Source organism: Toxorhynchites rutilus, chromosome 3 (genome assembly GCF_029784135.1).
Source record: "Toxorhynchites rutilus septentrionalis strain SRP chromosome 3, ASM2978413v1, whole genome shotgun sequence".
Lineage (NCBI taxonomy): Eukaryota > Metazoa > Arthropoda > Insecta > Diptera > Culicidae > Toxorhynchites > Toxorhynchites rutilus.
In genome coordinates, this window is record NC_073746.1 from 137,554,077 (window position 1) to 137,576,699 (window position 22,623).

At 39.0% G+C, this 22,623-nt stretch overlaps 1 protein-coding gene across 2 annotated transcripts in view; it reads left to right on the forward strand.

Annotated features, from left to right (window-relative positions):
- Positions 1–22,623, forward strand: part of LOC129780282 (neural cell adhesion molecule 1-like) — an 876,690-nt gene that overhangs the window by 627,357 nt on the left and 226,710 nt on the right. For both annotated transcript variants that reach the window (XM_055788354.1, XM_055788355.1), the window contains one exon: positions 139–232. In XM_055788354.1, coding sequence (XP_055644329.1) covers positions 139–232 — 94 coding nt within the window. The remainder of the gene's footprint in view (positions 1–138; positions 233–22,623) is intronic.

Here is a 22,623-nt window from a genome sequence, read left to right on the forward strand (position 1 = left end):
ATCCGCCATTGATCAAAACAAAATCTTCACTTGTTTGTCATTGTTCTTCTCTCTCCTCTTACTAAAGTTTTTCACTCTCTTTTTCCGTGTCGTTTCATGCTGCCGGTTTTTTTTTTGTGTTCGCAAATATTTGCTCAGGATGTTCGACGACATGACGAGGGTGTCTACCGCTGTCGAGTTGACTTCCGCACCAGTCAAACGCAGAGCTTTCGATACAATCTCAGCATCATCAGTAAGTATGGCGGGACAAATACAGAAACACATTTGCACAATTTGCCGGAAAGTAATATTATTGCGAGAATAATGGGCTGGGATTAAAAATTAAAAAGTTAGATGGAAAAGTTCGTGGAATTTACTGAATAAAATCGGAAGCGCTCAGGCTTCCGACATTGTGAAAGATTTCGGATAACTCAACTCCAATTATAACATAATCAATGATAGTGCAGTTGAAACAGTTTACAGTTATCGATAAACATGCTAATCGTGAGAATTATTTGTATACTTGTTCATTTTTTTAAATTTTTTTCCCGACCTAATCCGTTTTTGAACCAAGACCTGACGACTCTTCTGGACACAATACCATATGAAAAATTTTTTAATTGCACTTTGTCTGAACAGAAAAACATTCAATAAACTACTGAATACTTTGCACAGGTGAATGCTTAACGAAATCGTCACTAAGGGGCCAAAATAATTCTCCTCGAAGCAATCCAGCGCGTGATGCTTAATTAGAATAGCATATCTAATTAACAGACAGAAAATCACTTTGCTTTTGCTACACCTTCCCAATAATACAAATCATACGAATAGCGCCATTGGAATTACGAAAGTTGGAGCAACAATGAACAAACGATAATTGTTCATTAGCATAATATGAATCTATTTCGTTAACCACGTATTTCTGCCTCGATAAGCTTGTTTGCTTTCATTGTTGATTTCCCTCGGCCTCCACATCTACCGGTGGTTGAGCGGTTCATTAATTAAATCATTTGTCACCAATTCCGGTGAAACATATTAATCTACTCCAGTTGATCGTTTCTTATCATCTGGTTTTCATTTGGTTATCCAGAAGGGGGGAAAATCATGGAAAAAACCATAATGAAAATGTGAAGTATCAATTTATATTTTTTCTTGTCCCGACCTCCGTCAAAACGTAAAGGTTGGAAACATCGAACGGAATTATCATTTCTCCAAATCGCAAAATGCCCCAACCGAAATCGAAAATGCTATCCCTCGCGCTGGAGGTTCTTCAAATATTTATTTATGCTAATGTCCAACCGTTCGGGGCAAACATTCCCATTTCCAGAATCGGATCCAATAGATGGCCAAGTGAATGGGTCCACCCGCACTAGTTCAGCATTTGTACAACTCGATGTAACAGCAGCAGGTGTACAACATTGCTTCTACAGAGAATTTTCGAGCAGCTCATCGTGTCTCTGACTGTTGTCGAATTCGCTGGAAAACGGAATAATTTAAGTAATGAACAATTGCAATATTGACAGAGTGTCCTTTCTCAACAACAAAGAATGTTTTTCCCCCACGATGAGTCATCGATATGAGTAGTACTGACGTCAGTATGGTTCAATTATTTGAAACAGTTTCTGCAAGAACCAACATGCGGTAAGAAAAATGACACAATTCCGTGTGGCGTAACGATTTTTCATCGCCGCCGTGACCGGATGATATTTACTGCTGCTGTTGGGTCGCTACCAATCAGAACCAGTTTCCTTCCGTTGTAGAAAACAGAATGATATTTTATTCCAAATCGTGAAGGGGAAGAATAATTGTTCGAATCTGTCTTCAAACTAGCAGTCCCCTCACTGAACCTATTTTTTGACATGAAAAAAAAACATGTAGACCTCAGCTCAACTGACAGAGGTTTGTCGTTTGAAGCTAATAGAATTTTCTTCCGATGAATTATGGCTTCAAATATATATTTTTTTTAGAAAACATAGGTAATTTCAATCACGATTCGATCTCTGCTCCCTGTGGCCAGTCACATGCAAACGAGACAAGCCACTGAAATCACTCTCTGCCAGTGGTATAGTACGACAAACCGGGAAAGCTGACGAAGCAAAACAACAACATGAAGGGAGGAGCAAAAAGTGCTATTGCCCACCAGACAGAATGCAGGCCGGGCCTGTAGGCTATATAGGCTATATGGCTGGAGACCGAAAGCGAAAAATGTTTTTCACAATTTGAGACTAAGAAAAATGTAGAATATTAATTTTCCCATTCAGGCTTTCAAGCTTCGCCAGAGAAGGAAAATCGAACGGAGAGCAAAAATAAAACGCAGCCCCACTGTCAATGGAGAGGAACGGTTTTCGTTTTATTTTGTTGCCGAGTTTTTTTTATTCCAGAAACTGTTTGGAAATTTAATTTGAATAATGTGACGCGGCTGCTTCTGGTGGCCGTCGTTTTGTTGTGATTTGTGCTGCGAAAGGAAGAACGATGAATTCTTTTCGGGTTTTTTTCCTGTCGACATAAATTTTACTTAACGACGCTGGCTAAGCATATTTTGCGGTGCGGGTGTATGAAATGTTTTCTTTTTTTTAAGACCAGGCCACAGTTGTGGAGTTGTGATCTTGATGATGAGAAGCTCTTTGAAAACTATAATGGATGGTATTTGTTCGCTCGCGCAATAGGTTGAAAAGAAACACAAAAACTTGATCCGCATTGAATGATCGTTGAGTTCGATTTTTTCAATGTGATTTACTGCGGATTGCAGATATAAAAACAACATAATATGAATGTTAGATCTCTGTGGAATAGTACAGATTTAAACTTGTAACAAAATCGTGTAAGACAAAATGAATCGTGAAACTATTACATTGTGATTAGGATTGCATTTCAGTTTTATTTGTCATCGAATATTTCCTGTAAAGCTTCGACAGATGCAATTCATTTTACATTTGCCGAATTCATTTTTGACGTAGGACTACGTCTTTCATTAAGGGTGCCAAATCAGTAAACATGTCACGTTTTAATGAAATAAAGCTAACGTTAATAACTATTTTTGTCGCGAACGGATTTTAGCGATTTAAATACCAAACGAATCGGAAATCCCCTAAGATTTGTTTGATATGCAATACATTACAATCCCATAGTCTATATATGGTTTAAATTGATGAAAATTGGAAGCAATCCCATTTCCTCATACATTTGTGCTGTCCTTTGTGTGCTTTCCCGAACAGAGCTGTCAATAATGAGCAACTTATCGACGAGCAACGAAGGGGAAATCGTAAGATGTAAAGTCTTACGAAGGGGAATATTTGCCTAGAGTACAAACAGTGCATCTCGCTGAGGAAAACTTCATCTTCATTATTTCCCATCTACTTGGAAAGTAGCAAAAATTATACCTGTGGTCAAGCCGGGAAAAGATCCCACACTATCCTCAAGTTACAGGCCAATAAGCTTGCTTTCTGCTATAAGTAAATTGTTTGAGAAACTACTTCTCAACCGTTTATTAGCATTTATTAATGAAAACAACATTATTCCCCCAGAGCAGTTTGGATTCCGAAAGGGTCACAGCACTATCCATCAACTGTTATAGCTCAAACATAAAATTCAAGAACATAAGGCGGTATCTAAGTCTAAAGCCATGACATTGTTAGACGTCGAAAAGGCGTTTGACAACGCCTCGCATGATGGACTTATTTATAAACTTCGCCTTTTCAATACTCCAGTTTATTTAATAAAAATGATCCGCAATTACCTTCAAGATCGAACATTCAGAGTTTCTCTGGGCAGTGTTGAGTCAGGAAACTGTTTCATCACTGCAGGTGTTCCCCAAGGTAGCCTTTTGGGACCAATTTTGTATAATGTTTTCACGTCAGAATTTCCGAACCTTCCAGCTGGTTGCAATTATTTCTTCTTTGTCGATGATACTGCAATTACAGTTAAGGGAAGAACTCCACGGGAACTGACGAATAAACTTCAGAAATGCCTTGATGTATTTGTTTCCTACGCAACGTCGTGGAAAATTAAAATTTATGCTTCAAAAACTGACACTATCATCTTCCGTCACAAATTATCCTACTCGATGGTGAGCCAATTGAGTAGTCCTCGCAGGTCACTTATCCAAACCATTGATTCCGTAACCATTGATTCCAAACTACTCTTCAATCAGCATGTGGATAAAGAGTTGCTCAAAAGTACAATTTTGATCAAAGCTTCATACCCGCTAATTTGTCGAAAATACAGACTCTCCAGGCCTAATAAACTTGCTGTCTATAAACAGAATGTCGCACCCGCAATTTTTTATGGCTCGCCGGTATGGGATTCCTGTGCATTAACGCATCGAAAGAAAGTTCAAAGAACTCAAAACAGGTTCCTCCGGATGATCCTAGATATGCCTCGTAGAACTAGAACATCAGAGCTCCACGAATTAGACGCCATAAAATCTGTTGAAACAAACCTCTCCGAAATGAACTTAAAATTTACTGAACGAGGTAGACACTAACAGTTTTCATACATTAGATCACTTTTTTCGAATTTTTCTCTTTTTTATTTTTTATGTTAATTAAATAGTAGATGTAAGTTGTAGTTTTAGTTTTTTAAATTTAATTTATTCACTGTTTGCTAAAGCACAAAACAAAACACTAATTTTTAAATTTTGGAAATTAAAGAAAAATAAGGATATATGAAAACTTGTACTAAAGATGAAAAGCAATGAGCTGTATAACTTGATATAATTATAAACATATGTAATATCCAAAACGAAAAATGTCAAATAAATATCAATTTTATATATATAGGAAAACTTCATTCTTCGTGAGGAAATCGACTGAACAACATCGTTGCAGGGCGAGCTGGACGGTGAAGGATCGAATGCCTTCCTCAAAGCAATGGGGGTGGTGGAGTAATATGTTGGATAAAGTAAAGTGTTCCAAGAACTTTTTGAAGGTTGGAGACGAATGAACTGAAGAAGTTTAAAGTCTCGAGCAAGGAATGAAGACAAACTTTCAGTATTGTTCTGTATTCAAAGCAATGAATATCGCTTGTTCTTCTTTGTTTTGTGTCATCACATGTCTTCGTTTCGGAATGAGCTGTGGATGCAACCAGATTACTCACTCGCTGATGTCTCTGGCATTGCATCATTGCATGAAACGCCATTGACGCCAAGACGCCATTGCATAAAGGTTCTGAGCTACACAATTGTGTGGGGAATCATCAAGCTAGGCTATCGTCAGCTCACCAAGAAAAAAAATGTTTTGGAATTTTTTCAGTGATTTGGTTTCGCATGACGGTAGGAAAATTCTCTCCACAAAAGATGACAGCTAAGCTAATCTAGACTGGCAATATTAACAGAAAGGGCTTCTATTGAGAAGAGCGTAAAACGGAGATTAGTGTGTGGATATTTAGTTGCTTCAAGCCATCGATATATGGATATTTGTGTGCGTACATGCGTGCTTCATAACCCGTACGTAAAATAGTGCATCTTCGCTACGCTGAAACCCCATTTGTATATTCTCCCGTGTGCATTGGTCCTGTAACGCAGGATATCCGCAGTTATAAACAAGCGACTTGAATTAAACTACAGCGTAGTTCTACGTCAACAATGTGGTCGTGTCTTGAAGACAACCTCTTATAATTGTTGACGTAGAACTACGTCTTTCACGAAGGGTGCCAAATCAGAAAACAGGTCACGTTTTTATGAAATAAAGTCAACGTTAACAACTATTTTTACTGTGAACGAATTCTCATGATTTGCATACCAATCCAATTGGTAATTCTCTAAGATTTGTTTGATATGCTATACATCACAATTCGCTAATCTCTAAACGATTTAAATTCATGAAAACTGGAAGAACTTCCTTTCTTCCCATACATTTGTTCTGCCGATTTGTATGCTTACCCTATCCGTATTTCAAATGCTTATAACTCGAACATTTCTTAACAGATCGGAAAGATGTTTGCATCAATTGATAGGAAATATCTCTATTTCGTCTATCAGAATTAATAAGATGTTATTTTTCATGAGATAAACAATTGAATAACTGTAAAATGTCAAGCGTTATCTAAACGCCCTAACTGGCAAGTTTTGATTGGCCCGGTTTACGATTTCCCCCACACAGTCTGCAAAATCGACGTATCTGTGGAAATCCGCTATGCAAATATACATGCAAGTCGGGGTTATTTTTGTTCTCACCGAGCTGTGTTCCCTAACACGGACTCTAAAATCAATGTACCTGGGGAAATCCACTTTTTCAAAACATGCAAGTCGGGGTTATTGTTGTTCCCACCGAGCTATGTTTCCCTAACACGGACTTCAAAATTAATGTGCCTGAGGGAATCCGCTTTGCAAATACATGCAATTCGGGAGTATTTTTTGGTGTTAAGTACTTTTGCACTCGCTTGTCGTCGTGCAGACCGGAATATATTTCCCTAAAACGTACTTTTCAAATAAGATGGCTGGGAAAATCGTCATTTCAGATACTAGAGGTGAATGAATTTTCGTGGTTCGAGAACTACGTAAGCATGAAATGTGCAATAATTTCAGAGGGAAATGTAAAATACAATGATCATTTGGCAATTCTTCCGTTCACATATTTTAGTAGTCCTAGATCGAAGATCATAATCTATTACAAAAATTTCGATGCATTCTAAAATAATATTCGAAGTGGTGATTGCATTATGTAATTGTGTAGTTCTTCGTCGTAAATATGCGGTCGTGTCCTAGATACAACCCCTTGTAATTTTTAAAGCTTAAGCTTTCAATTATTGGAATATTCTACGGACACATTCTTACCTTGGTGTGTGTAGATCAAGGGTTCTCAACCTTTCATTTCGTAGGGGCCACAAACATGTGTTAGTCATGGTAAATGGTGAAATGGTTAGTCATGGTAAAAAAACGGAAAATAGTCACCAATGAGACATCACGATTTATCGGTCATCCAGCTATTGATCGGACGGCAGCGACAGCGAAGTTTTCCAAGTGACATCACGGCTTGGTGTTTACTTTAGTATTCCAAATTGGCCTTGAAGCTGGATTCAAAAAGATGCCCAAAGTTTGAGTGCCACACCAATTTACATTAAAAAAAAACACGATGGATCGATTTTTTTCTTCTAAATGTATTTCGTCTCGAAGCCTTGGCCAAATGGAATGAAATCGACCCATTTTTATACGTATGGTGACAATATTTTGCGAAAACGATCATGGTTAATGCGTTGTAGAGCAACACAAACGGTGGCCTAACCAGGACTGACGGCCAGGAAGGTTCTACTTTGTATTTGGTGGAATCATTTATTATGATTTGCTCTCGTATGGCCAAACACTAAATTCAAATCCCTACTGTCAACGACTGAACCATTTGATGCTAGCGATTGACCAGAAACGGTCAGAATTGGCCTGTTGGGTGTTATGTTCCATCAGGACAACGCAAGGCCACACACGCCTGTAGTGACTTGCCAGAAACTCCGGGAGCTTGATTGAGAAGTTCTAATGCATCCACCATATAATCCGGACCTGACACCAAACGATTACCACCAGGGTTACTAACTATAATCTTCAAAAATCAGAAATACTGAAAATAAAAATCAGGATAGCTCATATTGGGTTGTCCAAAAATGTTTTGTCGGAAAACAAAAGCATCATTTTTATAGACAGACATAATGTAATGCAGCTTACAAATGCAAATAATGTTATCAATTTTATTGGCACAGTTTTGTTTCACAATATTTTGCCATCTTTCACGCAGCTCAAAAGTTCAATCTTCTCGGAATTTGTTTGCTTCTTCGTCTAAAACTGTTCAAGGTATTTCTACACCGTTCATAGTAGTCATTTCCAACCAGGAAATTTTTGTATATTTATTACGGATAATTTTAATACCGATTAAATGAATAATACAAAAATCAGGAAAAATCAGGATCATGTCAGAAAAATCTGGCAAAATTGAGTGTTTGACAGAATATCAGGGAACGTGCCAAAAAGTCCTGACAAAATCCTGAAAAATTAAGAAGGTATTGCAAACCTTCCAAAGCTCACCACTCACTTGCAAATATTGCAAGTATTGCAAAACCTCCTGAGAGATAAGAAATAGGGATCAAGATAACATTGCAAAATCGATTGCTAGAGTTTTATTCGCCAATAAGGACCAAGACTTCTATGAAAGAGGTATTACGAAGCTACCTTTAAAATGACAACAAATTATAAAACAAACGGTGTATATCAAGTTTTTGATTCCTCGCTAACAACTTGATGGAGCTGGATGTGCTATTCATCACTCCTCAAGCATTGTTCTCGAAGTTTTTTTTTCTCTTCTCCCCAACGAGTTGGTTTTTTTTTTCTCGTGTGTTCTGTGGTGAATTAGTGCCCAAAGTGCCCAAAGCAGCCAGAACCGAGGAAGCAGCGCCTCTGCAGTGGTCTGGATCGGCGTCTGTAGTGGATCAATAACCATAACGGCATCGTCAACACGTGGTTGACGCTCAGTTGAGTACAACAATAACTTCTGCTATTGTGTTGTCTCCGTAGCGCGTGACTTTTGTGTCTCCCTTAATAGGGTAACAGAGCGCATATCGGAACAACAAATTTATGTGATTATTTTTATTTTATTTAAGTTTTTTTTTTTTACAAGTGAGATAAAAAAATTGTAAAGATAATAATCGTTCGTTCTAAGAATGGAGGAGGGTGGGGGTCTAGACATGGACATTTCAGACTCCCCCTCGCTTGCTCAAGCAGGGTGTAGTAAGTCCCTTAAACGGACTCCTATGCCCGAAGATTCTTCTTCTGGGGACGAGTCAACTCACACTACCAAGCCCCCCTCCAAAAAAAAGATTGCAAACCTTTCCCCTGATTCCTCCAATACTTCCACCCAATCATCGACATCCCTTCCCCCCTCTGATGTTACTGTCCCCACTCAAACCTTGTCCTCGAATTCCTCTCCTATTGTTTCCGCTCCCCGTGTCAGGGTTTATCCGGACGATGCGCCTGACGCTGGTCCTTGGGTTGTTTTTTTCCGGCCCAAACCTAATGGTAAAGCCTTGAGGGTCGTACAGATTATGACAGATCTGAAAAGATACACCTCTGTTTCGGAAATTTGCAAAGTAAGACCGAACAAACTGCGAGTTGTCGTGACTAACCGAAAGGACGCGAACGATATTGTTGCTGATAAGCATTTCATCCTCGAATATCGAGTTTTTATTCCCTCCCATAACGTAGAAATTGGGGGCGTTATATCTGAAACGGGTCTGACGTGCAAAACTATAGAAAGTATGGGAGTTGGCAGGTTCAAGAGGCTTCCTTCGATGGAAGTCAAAATCTTGGAATGTCGCCAACTTGGAAAAGTTACCCAGGAAGGAGTAGAAAAGAAATTTACGCCGTACGACTCGTTTCGAGTCACTTTTGCTGGTGCCGCCCTCCCTGACTACGTTATGGTGGACAAATTGAGGCTGCCGGTGCGACTCTTCGTGCCAAAGCCCATGACTTGCAACAAATGCAAGTCAGTTGGTCATACAGCAGCTTATTGCGCCAACAAGGAGCGCTGTGCCACATGCGGAGAGCAACATGAGGGGAAATCCTGCAGTGCGACTGAGCATAAGTGTCCATATTGCGGGGGATCCCTACACGTGCTCTCAGCTTGTGAAACTTACAAGAGTCGCTGGGATAAACAAAAGCGCTCTTTGAAGGAACGCTCGAAACGCACTTTCGCGGATATCTTAAAGGGCGCTTCCCCACTGGCTCAACAACAACCATTACCAACAAACAATGTCTTTGCTTCACTGCCAGTTGACGAATTGGAAGCGGATACAGCTAACGAGGGCACACCGTTTATTTTCAAAGGGAATTCCCGGCGCAAAAATGTGTCCACTCCCAAAGTTCAACGACAAGTCCCATCGGTGGTACCCCATGTTAGCTTGCCTAAAATATCGAGTGCAGCGGACAAGCAAAATCAGGTTCCTCCTGGCTTCCGTGGGAATAGTTCACCTTCGAACGACCCAGCACTCGAGGGGACATCAAAAACCCCAACTGTCCCTTTTTTTGCGTCCAGCTCAACTTCCCAATCGGGATTTATAAAGTTGACTGAACTTGTGGATCAAATCTTCACGTGTTTTAATGTTTCCGATTCCATCAGAACCATTGTCATCTCAATGCTTCCAGTACTAAAGACAATTTTGCAACAATTGATGCAAACATGGCCCCTCCTTGCAATGATTATCTCTCTTGATGTCTAATATGAATAGAGAGGTCGGAGATATCACTGTTTTACAGTGGAATTGTCGTAGTCTTATCCCTAAATTGGATGCATTCAAATTTTTAATTCATAAGTTCAATTGTGATGTTTTTGCTCTGTCCGAAACTTGGCTTTCTTCGCGAGATGATCTCTCTTTCCACGATTTTAATATTATACGCTTGGACCGTGATGACAGATACGGAGGGGTGCTATTGGGGATCAATAAGTGCCACTCATTTTTCCGAATTGACCTTCCACCTATTGGAGGGATCGAAGCTGTTGCTTGTCATGCAAACATTAAAGGCAAAGACCTCTGTATTGTCAGCTTGTATTGGCCTCCGAGAGCTGCGGTTAGCCGCAAACAACTTGTTGACATGTGCTCACTCCTTCCTGAGCCACGATTGATCTTGGGAGACTTCAACTCTCACGGAACTGCCTGGGGGGAACAGTACGACGACAATCGTTCATTGTTGATATATGACCTTTGTAACAGCTTCAATATGACCGTTTTGAACACTGGGGAAACAACACGTGTGCCTAAACCTCCTGCTAACCCAAGTGCTCTTGACCTCTCGCTTTGCTCGAATTCACTATCGTTAGATTGCAAGTGGAATGTAATCCAGGATCCCAACGGTAGTGATCACTTGCCAATCAAAATTTCCATCACCATTGGGTCGAATTCTTCTGAATCTATAAACATGGCATATGACCTCACAAGACACATTGACTGGAAAAAATATGCGGACGCGATTACTCTAGCCATCAATTCCAGAGATGGTTTACCTCCATTGGAGGAGTATAACTTCCTTTCTCGTTTGATCCATGACAGCGTGGTTCGCGCTCAAACGAAACCCATCCCAGGTTCCACCATTCACCGAAGGCCTCCCAATCCATGGTGGGATAGCCAATGTTCAAAGCTTTATGTAGAAAAATCGAATGCATTTAAAGCTTTTCGGAAACGAGGAACCATTGACAATTTTCAAACGTATTTAGACCTTGAAAATCAATTTAAAAACTTGATCAAAGGTAAAAAACGTGCTTATTGGCGAAATTTCGTGGGAGGTTTGTCACGAGAAACGTCAATGAAAAAATTATGGAAAGTGGCTCGAAACATGAGAAATCGCTCTTCATCGAATGAAAGCGAGGAACATTCACATCGATGGATTTTTAATTTTGCGCGAAAGGTTTGTCCCGATTTCGCTCCCGTGCAAAGAATTGTTCGAGATATACCACAAGATAGGTGCGATCTTGATTCCGAGTTTTCGATGGTAGAATTCTCTCTTGCTCTCCTTTCAAGTAACAATTCGGCTCCAGGATCGGATAGAATTAAGTTCAACTTGTTAAAAAACCTCCCCGATGTGGCCAAACATCGCTTGTTGAATTTATTCAATAAGTTTCTGGAGCATAATGTTGTTCCGGATGATTGGAGACAAGTACGAGTTATAGCTATTCAAAAACCCGGAAAACCCGCGTCCGACTTCAATTCGTACCGCCCAATAGCAATGCTGTCTTGTATACGGAAATTGTTGGAGAAAATGATCTTGTTTCGCCTTGATCGTTGGGTTGAAACGAATGCCTTACTCTCAGATACACAATATGGGTTCCGCAGGGGCAAGGGGACGAATGATTGTCTTGCGTTGCTTTCTTCAGAAATTCAAATGGCTTACGCCGAAAAAAAACAAATGGCTTCAGTATTCTTGGACATAAAGGGGGCCTTTGATTCTGTTTCAATAGAGGTTTTGTCAGACAAATTACACTCTCGGGGTCTGCCGCCTCTATTGAATAATATGTTATATAACTTGCTTTGTGAGAAACATTTGAACTTTTCTCACGGAGATTCGGCAGTAAGTCGGTTCTCTTACATGGGCCTCCCCCAGGGCTCATGTTTAAGCCCCCTTTTGTACAACTTCTATGTAAGCGACATCGACAATTGCCTTACACAAAATTGCAGCCTAAGACAACTTGCAGATGATGGAGTGGTGTCTGTCGTAGGATCAAACGAATCCGACCTGCAAGGACCCTTACAAGATACTTTGAACAATTTTTCAACCTGGGCCATTGGGCTAGGGATCGAATTCTCCACGGAGAAAACAGAGATGGTGGTTTTTTCTAGGAAGCATAGACCAGCAAAACCAAAGCTTCAACTTTTGGGTAAACCGATCACTCATGCTATGTCATTCAAGTATCTTGGGGTCTGGTTCGACTCCAAATGTACTTGGGGGGTCCATATTAGGTATCTGAGTAAAAAATGTCAACAAAGAATAAACTTTCTCCGTACAATTACCGGCACCTGGTGGGGAGCCCATCCCGAAGATCTTATAATGTTGTATCGAACAACTATTCTCTCACTGATGGAGTATGGCAGTTTCTGTTTTCAATCAGCTGCCAAAACACACCTCATTAAACTCGAGCGAATTCAGTATCTTTGTCTCCGTATTGCTTTGGGATGTATGCCCTCAACGCATACCATGAGTCTCGAGGTTTTGGCAGGCCTACTCCCACTAAAAGATCGCTTCAATTTATTATCTCTTCGGTTCCTCATCCGGTGTAAGGTTATGAACCCATTGGTGATCGGGAATTTTGAGCAGCTGATCGAGCTAAATTTTCACTCCGGATTCATGAGTTCATATCATGAATTCATCTCCATGCAGGTTGATCCTTCTTCGTATATTCCCAACCGTGTTTGTTTTCCTGACTACATCAATTCCTCTGTGCATTTTGATCTGTCCATGAAACAGGATATCCATGGATATTCAGATTATCAACGATCGAGGATCGCTCCAACGATCTTCGATTCAAAGTATGGGGGTATCAATTGTGATAATATGTACTTTACTGATGGGTCCTCTATGAATGAGTCCACAGGATTTGGAGTGTTCAACGAAATTTTTAGCACCTCCCACAGTCTTCAGAATCCTTGCTCAGTGTATATTGCTGAATTGGCAGCGATATACTGGGCGCTGGACAGCGTCGCCTCACGACCTGTTGAACACTATTACATTGTAACGGATAGTCTTAGCTCTGTCGAAGCTATCCGTTCAGTGAGGCCGGAAAAGCACTCGCCGTACTTCCTTGAGAGAATACGAGAAATTTTGAGTGCTTTATCCAGACGCTGTTATGTCATTACCTTTGTCTGGGTCCCTTCACATTGCTCAATTCCGGGTAATGAGAGGGCTGACTCATTAGCAAAGGTAGGTGCGATTGAAGGCGACATTTACCAGCGTCAAATCGCCTTCAATGAATTTTTTTCTTTAGTCCGTAAAAATACCATCGCTAACTGGCAACGCAAATGGAACGAAGATGAATTGGGCCGGTGGTTTCACTCGATTATCCCTAAGGTTAGCCTCAAACCGTGGTTCAAAAGTCTGGACTTGAGTCGGGACTTTATTCGCACCTTCTCCCGACTCATGTCCAATCACTGTTCGTTAGATGCGCTTCTCTTTCGTTTCAATCTTTCCAGCAACAATCTCTGCGTCTGTGGTCAAGGTTATCACGACATCGAGCATGTTGTTTGGTCGTGCGAGATGTATCTTGTCGCCAGATCGAATTTAGAAAACTCCCTTCGGGCCCGAGGAAGACAGCCCAATGTGCCGGTGAGAGATGTGTTGGCTCGGTTAGACCTTGATTACATGACCCAAATATATGTTTTCCTTAAAGCTATCGATCTTCGTGTGTGATTGTACCTATGTCCTTATACCCTCCTTTTCATCCATTGCGAGCGATTGGCCCCCATGGTATAAACAGTAAAATAAGTTGAAATGTAAATATACAATAGATTTAAGAATCGAGTGTGATCATCAACATTGTAACAATTCCCTTATATCCCATCCCTTTCCTGAAAGATGTCACCCTCTAAACTCGAGTAAACCGCGAGTAATCGGTTTTCCACCTTACTAACCATAGTGTTAGGAAAATTATTTATGTATAGTTTTAAAACATATACTTAAGAATTCGGCTCCTTTAAACTAATGTAACTGAGCCTGTAAAAATAAACGATTTATATAAAAAAAAAAAAATCAAGTTTTTAATTTCAAACTAAAATAATGGATTTCTATTTCCACAGTCTAATAGAATGGAAAATGAAAAAAGAATCTACCGATGAACAAAACTACTCGAATATATTTTTGAACATTCGTAATTTATATACATTTTTTTTAACATTCGTAATTTTGAAGTCCAACTATTTCAGAGTTCATGAAACGGAAACAGCCCGACAGAAAATTGTTTTGGAGTGTGTAGAAACAGCTCAACAGAGTAACAGCTCATCGCCGCCTTCAATACGTGTTGAACGAAGCAAAAGAGACGAATCTGAATCAGACCTCACACGTGACGCTCATGAAAAAGTTGATAATTCGAACTATCGGTTAACATTAAAAATCGTAACTCAGAAACAAAGAAACACCTCCCTGATTGGATATGTTATAACAAAAGAACTTCTGTTTTCAGGAAAAAAAAATTAAATATATATCGCCCTCTAGCCCAATGCCATGTTAACAATAAAAATATCTCAAAATCCAGATGTCTCATTAAAATATGATGTTTGGAAAAAATGTTGCAGAACCAATGAATTATTTAGGAAAAATAACATTTCAAATAAACTGTTTAAAAATATTACTCAAAAACTTAATTTAAAACTAAAACTTTAAAAATTTGTATATCTCAAAACGGGAGACCGCTTTGATACTTATTGTATATTTTTATTGGAAAACCCTTCCACTTTAACAAAGTTTGACATACAGTGGTATCGTGGCAAACTCATCAAAACGGAAATATGAGTTTTTGAAAGTTTATGAAATTTCAATGCTTTGTGAAATCGTAACCATTTAAAAAAAAAGTAACATAAAAATGGAATCTACATGCGATTCTGCATGAAAAAATGTTTATAACGTTTTATCCTAGGACTAACCGTTCCCGGGATATGACCATTTAGTTATGCAACAACTTTGTCAAACATCATATTTTAATGAGACATCTGGATTTTGGGTAACGATTTTTTGAAAGAATGATCAATGATTTTGAATGCACCCTTCTGAAAAACCTTCGTAATTCAAATTGGTCATACGATAATGTAAATGTAAATTGCAAAATGAGAAATATTTGATATTTACAATTCTCGATTCCATCCTCAATTTTCAACCCCAGATACAAATTAGAAAATTTCAGATGCCAAGATCATGAAACAAAATTCAAGAGTAAAATTTAATATTAAAGAATTCAAATTCTACATCAATTTCACAGGATGGTTCTATTCATCCTACTACATTCAAATCCGAAGTTCTGCTTTCAAATTTCTATTACAACTAGCTAACCCGGCAAACGTTGTTCTGCCATATAATGTATACTTAGAGAATATTTTGATTGGTAAAAATAACGAATAAATTTCAAGAGAGTTTGTATGTTGTCGTTCAGATCTGTGAAATTGATCTAAATGATGATTTTCACAGCGAAACATATATATGCGTACCTCTTATTTTCGAATTTTCCCTTTTTATTTTAAATATGCTTGTTTTATATATAAAGATATGCATAGTTAACTTTTTTCGATTTTTTCGAAAATATGAGGTGGAGGCAGGGTATATTTGTATTGATAAACAAAATATTGTGTCGTCATTATTTGCAGTCAATATGGAATGTATATGGAAGAAACGAATCAATATTTCATTAACTCACAATTTGATAATGTCATGATCCAAAATGCTCATGAAATCTTGTAACTAATTGTTTTTTAATAAATGATAATTGTATTGTGACTTATTTCCATCATTTAAGGAGCAAAAACGTCCAGAGAACAGTCGTATTCTTAGTCCTCGGAAATAGCAGAATTTTCAATGAAATGTTGTTTGATTGTAAACTATTTTTCTCAAATCACATACACCGGTACTGGGTGCCTTCAAAACATCATCATATCATCGCGAAAATAACACACAAAAATGTCACTTTTATTCATCTTTTTCGACATAATTTCACGAATATCCACTGCACAATGTCGCATTATACGCATATTCAGTGGGAACTCCACGAAAATATCTGTTTTTAATTGATAAAAAACATGTCGAAAAAAAGCATTTTCACATGGATGTGGAGGTAATTGATTGTAAACACAAATATTGACGTCACATTGTGAAAAGTAGCTATAGCGGCGAATGTTATCACGCACACTACGTTCGCAAATTCTGCCATCTGCTCCACCTAATAATCCTACTCATGGGGTGAAGACAAACTCAAAAAATATACTGGCCGTGCCGATCTGATCAGCCGTTCTCCTGTGATGATATTTTACACGTATGTGAGAAAATCATTTTTTTCGATATTTCCTATCATTGGCAGGCCATGATATTAGCTATATAAAGGTTGCTTTTGGTGAGCTCTACAAAAAGCGTAATTTTTGTGGTGAAAACCCCTTCAGAAAAAGGGAGAATAGATTCGCGAACTTAAAATAGCGTTCAATACATCCTTGAGAATTTTTTTTTCGTTTCAAAGCCGTCAATTGTAATAATCATAATCGGAATTTTTCATCGGAAGTGCTAACAAAAACCTTTTATATTATTAAAAAAGTCATAGCCAGCTTGATCACAAGAAAATCAGTGGCGCTTAAAGCGCATAGTGAACGTTTCAACATAGTTTGAACAGTTTATACAAGTGGAGTGATCTGACTACTTCGAACTGGATAGATCCATTGGAAAACATGAATTCTAGAACATTACCCAAATGGATGGACAGAATGGGAATGTACGGACAAAGAATTGTGCTATTATTGAGACCGATTGGAAACAATATTCTCCCGAAAAATCCCTTCGTCATAGGGAAATCAATTCATGAAGTATGTGGTAAAATTGAGGCAGCTCATACAGAAGAAAATGGTACCAAATATGTACTTAAAACCAGGAGTACGGAACAAGCACGAAAACTAATGGAAATGACCGAGTTACTCATCCCTAATGAAAGACTAAACATAAGCCGCTGCGTAGTAAGCTGCCGTGAGGTTATAGGACTAACTGAATTTGAGTTAAAACAGGAACTGAAGGCTCAGAATATCATTGCTGTTCGTAGGATTACTCGTAATGAAGGCAACAAAAAAATTAACACACCAACGCTCATACTCACAATAAACGGAACCGTACCTCCGAAATATGTGATATTTGATGCTCTACGTATTCCAACCAGACTCTTTTATCCAACGCCAATGATATGCTATAAATGTTTCAACTATGGCCATGTAACTGCAAAATGCGAAAATGATGCGATTTGTAGAAAGTGCTCTCAGAGTCACCCAAGAGAAATAGAGGAATGCACTAGAGTAGCAGTTTGTAAACACTGCAGTGGAAACCACTCCCCGGTCAATAAAAAATGCCCAATATACGCAAAAGAAGAGAAAATCATAAAGATAAAAGTGGAAAGTGGCATTTCATTCGCTGAAGCAAGGAACGAATACGCCAAATTATACAGTGAAAATACTTATTCAGCAGTATGTAGTGCACAGAGTAGACTGGAGAACATCAGAAAAGACAGCGAGAAGGACACCGAAATACACATGTTGAAGGAGGAACAGAAACGCCTCAGACAATAAAGTAGTGAATCGGAAAAGGACAAAGAAATCGAAAGATTACGGATGGAATTGATAAAAACGAAAAACATATTGGAAGGATTGAAACAACTTCAGGAAGAAATCGAAGAATTAAAATGCAAAGACAATCAAGCTACCGGACAGTCCACGTCAAATATATCTAACTTCTCAAGCCCAGGAACGAAATCACCGAAAACTAAGAAAGTTAAATCTACCATTGACATCAGCAGAGATGACAAACACGATGGATCACAAAATATGTATTCTGTTACGTCTGTGAAGAGGAGATCTGGCCGTTCCCGTAAAGTGCAAGCTACGAGAAAGAAAGCAACAGATGAAAACTGTGACTCCAGTGAAATGGAAGTTTTTTAATACAATCATTCAATGCCACGTTTTTTTTCTCAAACGTACATGTCTAGCACGAAATCCAGAAAACAAACATCATCACATCAATTTTCGGTAAATTCATTAAACACACGAGAACTTAGCATTGGAGAATCAGATCTACAACGTAATGAAAATGAGCATCACGACCAACCTACTAGCAGCAGAATAATCGGCTCAAATATTACGTTTCGTAATTAAAAAGGCGAGCAGGAACTTAGGTTTCATAATGAGAGCTGCAAACAACTTTCGAGATCCTTACTGTCTCCGATCGCTTTACTACGCCCTTGTTCGATCTGTCCTGGAGACGGCTTCAGTGCTATGGAGTACATATGCGCACGTGTGGATAAAAAGAATTGAAGCTGTTCAATCTCGATTCATTAAATTTGCATTGAGATTTCTACCATGGACTAACTCGGCTGACCTACCCGTATAAGGACCGTTGCCGTCTGCTTGGGATAGAAACTCTGCATCAAAGACGTAGCTCGGCAAAAGCTTTATTTGTCGCCAAAGTACTACTGAGACATGCGGACTCCTCCCAAATTCTTGAACAGTTTAATTTAAACGCACCGACTGTGGTCCTACGATCAAGGGAATTTCTGCGACTTGAATTCAGACGGACCGAGTACGGAAGAAATGAATCGATTGTATCGATGTGTCGTGAATTTAATTATGTGTTTCATCTGTTTGATTTGTGTTGTTCCGTGGATGAATTTAAGTACCGTTTGAAATGTTTCAACTTGACGTTTTAGGTTTTCGACTATTTATTTACATTTAATTATAATTTGATATTCATGTAGACTGTAAGTCAGATGGATCAAATAAAATAATAATAATAATAATTATAATAATAAATAGAGCCAGGCCCTTCCTCGTGTCAACCCTGCCCGATGACGTTCCAGGATTTCCTGAAGATCCGTCGGCGGCTGTTGACACGAGAGGCCTGTTTCCGCAGGCAAGTTATATGTACAATAGCTCAGTTACACTACCTAATTATATATCCCCCCCCCCCCCGGATACAGCTACAGCTCAACAGGTAACAAATCATTACCCCATGATAATTTCATGGAACATCCAAGGATTCAGAACTGGAAAGGCAGAATTAGACTTGTTGATCAACGAAAAGGATCCATTGGTGCTTTGTTTGCAAGAGACCATGTGTTCATCACGTCATCCTCCGAAAATTAACGGTTACACAATTCATAACAGAGATAGAACTGACTGCCATCGGGCTGCAGGAGGAGTGCTTGTTGCAGTGAAGAACGGTATTGATAGTCAAAGAATTGATACTGACTCCACCTTAGAAGTCATCATCGTGAAGATCGGACAACCTATAAATACTGTCATCATAAATGCATATTTGTCGCCCAGCAGAAACGTAAACAAAACAGAAATCGAATCACTGATTCGTAGTGTGGCTGAACCAATTATATTTGTCGGTGATATAAATGCACACCATCCTTCATGGGGATCCTCCGACTTTAACTCCAGAGGAAAAGATATGGATGAAGTATTTACATATGGTCGTATTGAACAGTGGCGAAACAACCTTCGTTAATCACGCTACAGGTAACGAGTCATGTATTGACATTGCCTGTTGTTCAACACAGTTAGCTGGTTGCTTAGACTGAATTATTGCTGAGGAAACGCATGGAAGTGATCATCGTCCTATGTTCATCTCTTTCCCAGGAATACTACAGAATACATGTTTCAGACCGAGATGGAAAATAGAACAAGCTGATTAGGCGCAGTATCAAAACATACTTCAGTTCACCACCAATCGGAATCCAGAAGAACAAATGCTGAACATGACGGAAGCAATGCTACAAGCCGCCAACGAAGCAATACCCAAAACCACATATAAACCACGTGGTGGAACAAAGACATAGGTGCAGCAATAAACAAACGAAAAAAGTGCTTAGAAAAATGAAATCCGTTGCAGATGATCAACAACGTCTTGTAGAAGAATTCAAACAAGCGAGGAAAACTGTACGTGAATTTATTAACTCAGCAAAGCAGTCATCGTGGCAAAAATTTGAAACCAGTTTCAATTCATAAACACCCATGAAGAAAATGTCGAGTATGTTTCGTAAAATTCAAGGAGGTGGTAAAACAAACTACATAGGAGCAATAACGTATGATGGCCATGAAATAGCCGAGTTACTTGCCGAAGCCTTTAGTTTTGTTTCAAGCAATGCATCTTACACTGCACAATTTCGTCGAAGAAAAATAATACTTGAAGCTCAATCGTTGTTTCTTCCTGATCAAGCCAATGAAAGGTACAATGAAATTTTTTCCATGTACGAACTGGAAGAAGCTCTAGAAGGAATAAATAGTTCCTCTCTTGGGGAAGACGAAACGCACTATTCAATGATCACTCACTTATCTCAAGAATGTAAAGCACAACTGGTTACTAGTTACATTCGAAAAAACTATACGAGAATTATTGAAGAAAAGGTATTACGCAGAAGCAGTGTTTTTGGATATAACAAAAGCGTACGATACGACATGGAGGCGCATGGTGTTAGAAAAACTTAGTTCATGGAGCATTGGAGGCCGCTTATGGAAATTCATAGAACAATCATTGAAGAAAAGAACTTTTCGAGTTGCTGTTAATGGGAGTTTGTCTAAAGAAAAAATAATGGAAACAGGTCTGTGTCAGGGATCTGTTCTTAGTGTTACCATATTTTTAGTGGCTATTAACACTTTAACTGAAGATCTGATCAACGATGTGATCTGTCTCAGTTACGCAGACGATGTGGTATTGATATCAGGCGAAAGAACTCAAGAGGATACTGAAACTAGGCTACAAAGAGCGCTGAACGTGATCAGCAGCTGGAAAGAACGAACGGGTTTCCAAATTTCTGCTGAAAATGTGCAACCATGATCTTGAAACATCCGAGAGCTAGGAGAATTGTTTCGACACGTACATTGAAAATGAATGAAACTCCAATTCCCATACGAAAGGTGTATAAATGTTTAGGTATCACTCTCGATCAGCAGCTTCAATTTAAAAACCATATCGAGCAAATTCGAGCATCGTGTCAACAAAGGCTACACTTAATTGGCTGTGTAGCCAATGAATCGTGGGGCGGCGATAGAGCAACATTGTTAAAACTGTTAAAACTGCGCGAAATTTGAAAAGGTTGGAAACGATACACAATGCCGGATTGAGGGCAATTAATGAAGCATTTTACACCAGTCCTATCATCAGCATTCAAGCGGAAGTGGGTATTCCCAGTCACTACTTACACTACTTGATCAGCGAACTGCTATATATACAGCAAAAATGAAGGCAAGGAAAGAAGCTGAAAGTACAGCAATTGACTCAGAAGATTTCATGGAAAGTTCTGATCGGTACTATTTATCAGACATGGATTCCAGTTCCGGTAAACTTTGGGGATCACCACAATTCACAGGATCCGGTAATACTGAAAAGCGAGGAACGAATATTCTGGGAAAATTGCAAATCTTGCTTCCTAGTATATATCATTTCTCCCATCCAAGTAGCTCTCCCTGGGAGAGACGATTGATCAAGGTTGATACATCTTTGTTGAAAGCTAGTCGCATGAATGATTTACCAGCATCATTACTATAGCGATTTCTTCTAAGAAAATCGACGAGATATCGAAATCATGAAACTTTATACACGGACGGGTCTAAACGTGAAGAAAGAAGCGGATTTAGCATTATGGATAGAAATACGGTGGTATGCAGAAGAATTGTGGATATTGCGAGCATTTATGCAGCGGAAAGCGAAGCAGCTAAAGAGGCTTCACTACGAGTAAAGAATGAAGAGGGGACTGGAGCGTACCTTATTTGCACAGATTCGCTCAGTGTAATAACTTCGCTCGGAAGCTACAGAATAAGGACGAAATGGAGAGACTGCATGGAAACTCTTTACAATACATGTTTCGATAATGGGAAAGATGTCACGTTTTGCAGGATACCGAGTCATATTGGTATACCATGCAACGAGCTTGCTGACCAAGAGGCGAAAGCGTCACTGAACCATACAGTCGACAGATCCATTGCGGTTGATATTCGGGAAGTTAAAACCCATATAAAGAGACGAATCACCTGGAGATGGCAGGCAGAATGGGATGCTGTGAGGGAGAACAAGCTGAGAGAAGTTAAAAATACGGTTTTGCCTTTTACAGTGACAGCAGAGACAAGAAAAGAAAATGTGATGCTTACTCGATTGCGTATAGGTGTGAAGACAAACTTAAAAAATATACTGATCAGCCGTTCTCCTGTACACGTACGTGGGAAAATCCTTCTTTTATATATAAAGATATGAGAGTTCCCATATAAAACACTCCACACTATGAATAAAATAAGAATTATTTTCCACGAAATTACGATGGAAGAGATGTGAATATGGATGATCAAAAAATGTAGAAGGTGATATCCGTTGTTGGTATAGAAATACAGAATCGTTTCTTTCGATTCGCTTGTTCAATAATTTGGACACTATTTTAGAATGTAACTTACTGATCCCCA